Raw genomic sequence first — 7,713 nt, forward strand, 5'->3', positions numbered from 1 at the left:
CCTGGCAGTTCCCTAGAAAATAAAGGGATATATTAATAATAATAATAAATATAATATTAATAATATTATAATATTATTAATAATATTTATAATGTTATAATATTAATAATAATAATAAATTTAATAATAAATATTAAATTTATACTGATAGAGCTCAGACCTACATGTTAGCTACTATAAAAATACATTTTAAAGCACTATTATTTTTCTTGAACTTTTATTGTTTACACACTGTTGATCAGGCTGAGTCCATAGCAAAAGAATATCAATTCTTTAAAATCCAGATGAGGTCTGTCCTTTCAGAATATACATACCTGTCGATAGAATTTCTCATACACAGGATTTGCACTCGATAGCTGTAAAAGAGACACAGAGGAAAAATGAGCCCTGGAGATCCATATTTCAATTTCCCTCTCCCTGGACACATAAAGACATAAAACACACTCCACTGGTCTTCAAAGAAGCATTAAGGATTTATTCTGTACAATGATGAGGAACTAGGACAGCTCTTCATACTTTTACAAGACTGACTTCTTGTTTTGCAGTCACTGACACCACCCCAGATCAGATTTCCCTCAGCCAGGTCACCAGGTGAGGCTGAGTGAAACAGGAACTCTTAGGCAGCATTGCCTGGGGGCAAAAGCAGAAACCTGAACCGACTCAGGCTAGGAAGTGCTCTCTAATATTAGAGTACAAAGCAATATCGTTTTATTTCACTGTCCTCTGCATAGTTCTTTAGAATTTAGTGTCCTATGCAACCAGCCTGTAAAATTTTCAGTTACCCAAATTAATCCCTGGATTCAAAACTAAACCCACAGCAACAGTACCACATTAAAATAGAATAATTTTCTAACTTTGGGGTTTGTAACTTGAACTCTTGTTGGGGATAACTTTTGCCTTCATTCCACTGCCCTCTACCAGACATTCGGGGCTCACCTAAAGTTAAGTGGACAAGGATAAAACAGCCCCTTTGGAAAAGGCTCTTTCTTTATTTTTAAATTATTCTTAAAAACGCCAAAAAAATCTAAGACCTGAAACAATGCAAAACCTCATCTCTTGGCCTACACAAATAACCTTGCCCAACAGTCTGCCAAGAAATGAAGTGTTAGGGTTACTTCTCTTCCCCAGTATAAGAACAGGTACAAAATCAGATTCTGCTTTCATGAAGTGCACGTTGCCTAAACCAAAGGCATTTAGGCAGAGGATAATCCTAAAATTCAGAGTGTGTTGCCCTCACAAACCCTGTGGGAGCAACTGAGCATAATACAAGCTAATTACACACTACTTACTAAAAAAGCCCAGAGCACATAACTTCAGATATCATCCAAAACCAGAGTTCTCCCCCTTAAGAGGAATAATAATGTCAAACCTCAGGGTTTGCAGACCTTTGTACAAATGGAATCCAACAAAGCAGCTTCTCTGGATTTAAAATTTAGACCTTCAAATGGAAATATGGAAACCAACAGTATCATGGATGTTGTCAATCACATCTTTGTAAAAACCTTTACTACAGATTGTATAAATGGTTGTCAGTTAAATAACACCACATCCATTTTCCTACAGCAACAGCAGCTCTTGTGGTTGAGTACTCCATGTTCACAAGTGCTGATAATCAGAAAATATTACTAAGAGAAGATGTTTGGTAGAAGTTCATTTAGTTTGATCTTGTGCAATTACAGAAAGTGTGCAGCATCACCAGAATGTCCTAAAGACAAATTAGAGAGTACAGCTAGAAATAACAGGTAGAACAGCTAGAAATGCCAGCTAGAGAGTACAGCTAGAAATAACAGGAGAGCTTCCATTCAGAGCTGGTTCAGCAAGTATAGTGCCCCAGAGACTCAGCTTCTGGTTTTCTAGCTGGCTTTGGGGTTTTGTGTTTGGTATTTTTTTGGTGGCTTTTGTGTTGCTGTTTGTTTTGGCTTTTTTGGTGTTTGGGGGGAGGGAACAACAACAGGGGCACACAGCTGGCAAGGTTTTATTTGATTACTAGGAGGTGGGTGGGAAATACCTCTCCCAGAGCCAGACATGAAAGATTACATATGCTGGGAAACCATCATTGGTATTCACTGCAATACCTCCATTTTTATAGCTTAACCTTGCTCTGACTGCTCTGGTACCCAAAGACTTTTACTATTTCAGCCATCAACTGAACATGCAGTTTCACATCCCTCAAAATAGCCTGACACAATATTTTCAAGTTTTGCCAGCCCTCAGACTGCCACAACACCGATACAACAAACACCTTTCAATCATTTCCCAGCACTTCACAGCACACTTTATTCTCTTACCTAAACCTCACATGCTTTATTTACCCACTCAGACACACTTTGCACAGCAACCTACAGGGGTAGTTCTCCCAAATATTCAAGTATTTGATTTACTAAGTGTTGCTTCATGAGAAAGTGAAAGTCTAGGCACAGGACAAAACTAAAGCTGTGAGCAGAGAAGCAGAACAGAGCTGGCCAGTGCATCTGCTGGATTCCTGTGCATCATCCCTCTTGCCCAATGTCACCCTTTGTTCAGCCAAATGTCTCCTTTTTACAGCCAAACTGATCACTGTCACTCCTGGACAGGAAACATCATGCTGAAGTCCTGCAGTGGAAACACTAAGTGCAAATAATCTTTTCATTCAGTACTTAAGAGTATGAGCCAATAATTCTTTACTTCATTAGTGCTTCCAATATCCATTTTAATATCAGTATGACTGAAGTAACTGGAATTTCCTGTGAATGGAAAAACAGTAGTAAAAAAGTTTCTCAGACTATTTTACTAGTAATAAACTTGTTTTTCCTTCAAAGTTTACCCCGTAATAAACAAACAAATGCAAATATGATCTAGGATATTCTTCTGGGATAAGAAAAAAAATACAGTTCAACACCTTTCCAAGTGCTGCCTTAGAATTTACCTGGCAAAATTCTTTTCATGGGATTTGTAACAACCATCTGTAGAGTAAATTCAGCTTGTTTTAAATGCAAAATGAGGGAGGGAGGAAAGGTCAGATTCCACAGCATATAAAAATAGAAAGACATTATTATGGCTCCATTTCAAAGTTGATCACTTCATAAGGGTAATGTGTGTTGTAGTAATTACAACCTTTGATACAAACCTATGAACTTTAGAATGATAACCTAGGAAATAAAAAACACCTTCAGGGACACCCGTCTTTTTCATCTTCTGTTGTCAGTCAATCCCCATGTTTTCATGCCTCTGGCACATTCCCATTTAGGTGTAATAAGATATCATTACCAGTCTGCCCACCCCATCCAGCCACGACCTTCCTTCCAAAGAGGCTTAAAAACACACAAACAAAAGCTGTCCATTGAGAAAAACAAAAAGTCATTTCCCCTTCCAACCCCAATGAGGTAGCAGGGGAGAAATAAGCTATTCTATCCTGATTAAAATCCAAAATACCTTATTCTATCACAACAAAAAGCTCCAGGACTCATTTTAAGAGTTTCCAAAAGACACAATCTGGCCTTAAATGTTCTTCCTGTAGTTAGCCAGCCAAAAAGCAGGTAAGCTCAAGGCAAGCTGGTTTCCTTACAATGCCATTTCAAAACAATAATCAACCTCTCTCTTTTTCCTCTATTGCTTTATTGTCTTAGCTGAAGTGTTTCAGGGTGAAGCTTTCTACCACTTTCAATTATATAACCAGGTATATCTCCCACAGCAATAACAAATGTAAAGAAAATATTTACTATAAATTTCCACACAATTATTACCAAGTACTCGAAAATGGAGCACTTTCTTTCCCATTGAACAGCTGAAGCAGGCACAAGAACTGCTGTCTTCTCTCTGCAGAGATGTCTGTCACTGCATAATTAGAAATGGTTCCATTTAATTTTCAAATTGCTACAGAAAATCTCCACCATCTTCTAATCAGTACTGAACAAAGCCTGTGCAAAATGAAAGAGTAGCTGCACTGCCTTTTAAGAGGCAGCTTCTCTCTAACATGGTGGATGCAATACCAACCAAAAAAATTAGGTTCTATCTGCTTTAGGAGCAGTCAGTCCCCCCTATGTGCAGGTTAAAATATACACATGCATACTCTGGTTTCTTCATCTGCAGGACAGAAAGAGGAACAACAGGTTCCTCATTCCACTAAAAATGTCAAACTCTGATCTTTATTTAACAATTTTGCTGATTCCTTTAAAAAACAAAAACAAACACCACGAGTTTGCCAGAGACCTCAAAATCTCTGGCTCTAGATTATACATAATATGTTCATTAGTATGAGGGTATCATTCATACTGCAAGTATTTGGATCCTGTGTATTCCAGTAACAAGACCTTAATCCTGGCAATGTGTGCACGAGACAGGAATCCATCCAGCCCAGCCTCAGTGCAATACTCCGTGTTTCCCTTCAGCAACACAGCACAGCATTCTCAACTCTGCAACACAATGCTCAAGTCTAAAATGAGACTTGTAGCTAATTAGGATACAAATTGATACTACATGATTTTGTCTCATTTACCAAAGCAGCTCGTAAGTACTTCAAGACAATTACCACATTTCTCACAAAAAGCATTTCATCAGGAAGACAAACACAAAGTTATCTTCCTTTTCCTCCTGAGTACCTTACAGGGCTTCCCTGAGCTGTGAGCTTACCCTTCAATCACAGCCAGTTTTTCAGAATAAACCACAAGTTCTATTTTCAAGAGCAACTAGAAGGTCCTGAATGTCCATATTAACCCACCTTTCAAGAAATACCCCTGCCCCATTTTCCACATCTTTAGTTCTCTGTTCTTCCTCTAAATTCCTCATATGAAATTGAGCAACCATCCTTGGAAGGTCAAAACATACAACCCCTTATACTGATTATAGCTTAATTTGACTTTTCCAACAACAGATGACAACCTGTGAGATCGGTCAGTTCCTTCTCATTGCTGTTGTTTGCTTGTTTCCAAACTAAAGGCAACCACAACAAAACACTCCCATGGTAAAAGTTCCCTTAGAAGCTCCACATGAAATTCACAGTCATGCGTTGAGCAAACGCAAGTGGCAACAAGATGTTCCAGAACGGGTTCAAAATGGGGAGATTAAAAATACTTCAGATATTTACTATTAAAGGGAGAGAGGAGGGGGAGATAATCACCTTCACTTTGCAACCCTTGTTCAAGCATACTTGGTGTAATAAATTCCACTACGGCTACACAGTCCTGAAGTATTTTTACTAATCAGTGAAAAGAATACAATTAGCCCAGAAAAGTTTCAAATTACTGAAATTACAGCTTTGATATTCAAATAAAGGACGTGCAGCCCTCTCAGACACTGCAGCTGCAAAGCCATCTGAAAACACCCTCATCTCAGCTGGAAATACCCAACGCCCCAGCCACGCTAAAGCAGTGTCAAACCAAGCACAGGAAGGGGAACAGAAAACCGGACCCAGCAGCGAGTCTGAGTGCAGGTTCATGCGCCTCCTGCTCCCTGCATGGGACCTGGAGCAGATCGTAGTGATCTGCACAACTTCACTGCTGCTGTCCGTAGTGATCCGCACAACTTCACTGCTGCTGTCCGCAACCCATCTCGGTGCAGCCACCACTGCCCTGCCCACCCCCGTGCCCTCATTTTCACTTCCTCACGCTCTTCGACAGATTCTGGGCACTTCAACACTCGTGAGGACTTTTTATAACCCAAAAATTCCGCATGTTAGAAGCTACGTTGAAAAGAATTATCTTCAGGCTTGCTTGACTTCCTAAGATGATTCTTATGCAACACAAGAAGAAAAAACAAACAAGCCAAAAAAAGAAATCCCCACACAAATGGTCAACACACAGAAATATCTCCCTCAGTTTAACCACTGTTGTAAGCTGCAGCCACAATGGTTTTAAGGATACTGGCAATTTTTCTGCTTCTGTCAACATTATCACATTTGTATTTAGTCCCCCATCCATGTGACTAAAAAAGTAAAGAAATTCTATAATGAAAGGATTACACAGCCTGTAAGCAATAATGTCTTGCTGTAGAACACACCAGAGCCGACACTCCACTCCTCTTCCTAAATCAAGAGACAGAGCAGCTCTGTGAAAACTTCTTTCCCTTCAGTAAGCAGACGTTTAAAGCTTTTTCATTTACTTGAAGACTATTAAGAGACTCAGACAATGCTAACTTAGCCATTTTAATATAAAGCAAGCTTTCACAAAAAGTACTATACTTCATAACTCTATACCTTTAGACTCCTAAAGACATATTTGTTTTCTCCACATTTGTTTTCTCCACATATTTGCTCACCTTTTCACTGAACCACCCCTTCTTTCCTTGAAATGCTTGATATTCTCAAAAGCAAGCTGCGTAAGTAACTGCAAACTTGTGCAGCCCTGCTGCCAGCTTTTTAAGTTTACTTCCATTTGTGTAAGCAATTCATTGAGCTCATTGACCCGCTTTGCCTTCTGTAAATGTCACAACTGGCTATCAGATTGAAGCATCCCAAGCCAGGAGGGTGAACCAATAGGCCCACCTCAGCCTTATGTCAGGCAGGAATGGGAATTTCTCATCCCACTGCTAAATGAAATTAAAAAGTACCAAAAAGTGCCGTTCATTAGCTATTGCAGCTCTAGGGAATAAGACATGATCCTAACGGTATAGAATAACCTGTGTGAAGTGATTCCATCACCGCCAGAAAAAAATGCGAGCAACAAGGATTGAGGTGAACTGAGATGACACGAGCACGGAACAGTGCCAGAGTCTCCAAGTTTTGGGGCCATCACCTGCACAGCTCCTCACTCTAAGGCACCTGTATGGGCACTATGTGACAACAGTGTCCCCACACCACGGGGCCCACCAAAACCAAGGTAAAACGATACTGCAGGCAGGATCTGCGGAGATGGGTTTCTGTTAAAACAAGGAATTCGTCTGTCCCTCGCAGGGTCACCTGCCCACGGTCTCGCTGCCCCGGAGAACCCCTCGATGCCGGGTGTGCCGCGGGGCTGGCACCGGGCACGGACACCTTAACCCGGCGCTATCGCCTTTCAGCTCTGCGCGAACGCTCCCCGAGCCCGCCCGCCCTCGGCGTTCCCGGGACGGGGCTCGCTGGGCTCCAGCCCGGCGCCCCGAGTCCTACGGAGACAAAAGACGGACCGCGACCGCCGCCGGCGCAGCCCCGCCCGCCCAGGGCCGCTCCCCACCGGGTCTCCTCAGCCCCGGGCAGAGGCACCTGCGGCCGGGCGGGACCCGTTCCCCGCCCGTGGCACCCCCGGGTCGCGGCGCGGGGCTGCCCGTCCGCCTCCCCTCGCCGCCGTTCTCCCTCCCTTTCTCCCTCCCGCAGCCACGGACACACCCCCGCCCCGCCGCCACCTGACAGCGGCGGGGCAGCGCTGCGGGGCGGCGGCGTCCGCACAAAGCGCGGGCCCCCGGGCAGCCCCGCGGCGCCCGGCCGTGGCGGCGGCGGCCCCGCGGGCGGGCCGGGCGCGCAGCCCCTTACCTGAGCCAGGGAGAGGCGCGCGGCCATGCTGTTCCATGCCCCCGGCCGGGCCGCAGGAAGGACGCGCCGGGCCCCGCCACTCGCCGCACAACTTCGGCAACTTCCCCAGCCGGCCCCGGGCAAATCCCGGCACCGGATCCGCGCCCGCCCGCCGGACGGAGCCGGAGCCTCCCCCGCCGCCACACGGCAGCGCAGCCGCGCGCAAAACCGGGCGCGGATTGCCGGAGCCGGAGCCCGCTCGAGGCAGCTGCAGTGAAAACCCGGAGCCGGAGTCCTTGGCCTGACATCCCCCA

General features: G+C 44.0%; 1 protein-coding gene across 1 annotated transcript in view; it reads right to left on the reverse strand.

Annotated features, from left to right (window-relative positions):
- EPS15 (epidermal growth factor receptor pathway substrate 15) overlaps positions 1–7,707 on the reverse strand; it is a 47,853-nt gene extending 40,146 nt beyond the window's left edge. Inside the window, 4 exon segments of the mRNA XM_054638616.2 lie at positions 315–356; positions 7,421–7,501; positions 7,503–7,595; positions 7,597–7,707. Of these exon segments, the coding sequence (XP_054494591.2) occupies positions 315–356; positions 7,421–7,501; positions 7,503–7,595; positions 7,597–7,707 (327 nt within the window).
- Positions 7,708–7,713: the final 6 nt, after the last annotated feature.

Source organism: Agelaius phoeniceus, chromosome 8 (genome assembly GCF_051311805.1).
Source record: "Agelaius phoeniceus isolate bAgePho1 chromosome 8, bAgePho1.hap1, whole genome shotgun sequence".
Taxonomy (NCBI): Eukaryota; Metazoa; Chordata; class Aves; order Passeriformes; family Icteridae; genus Agelaius; species Agelaius phoeniceus.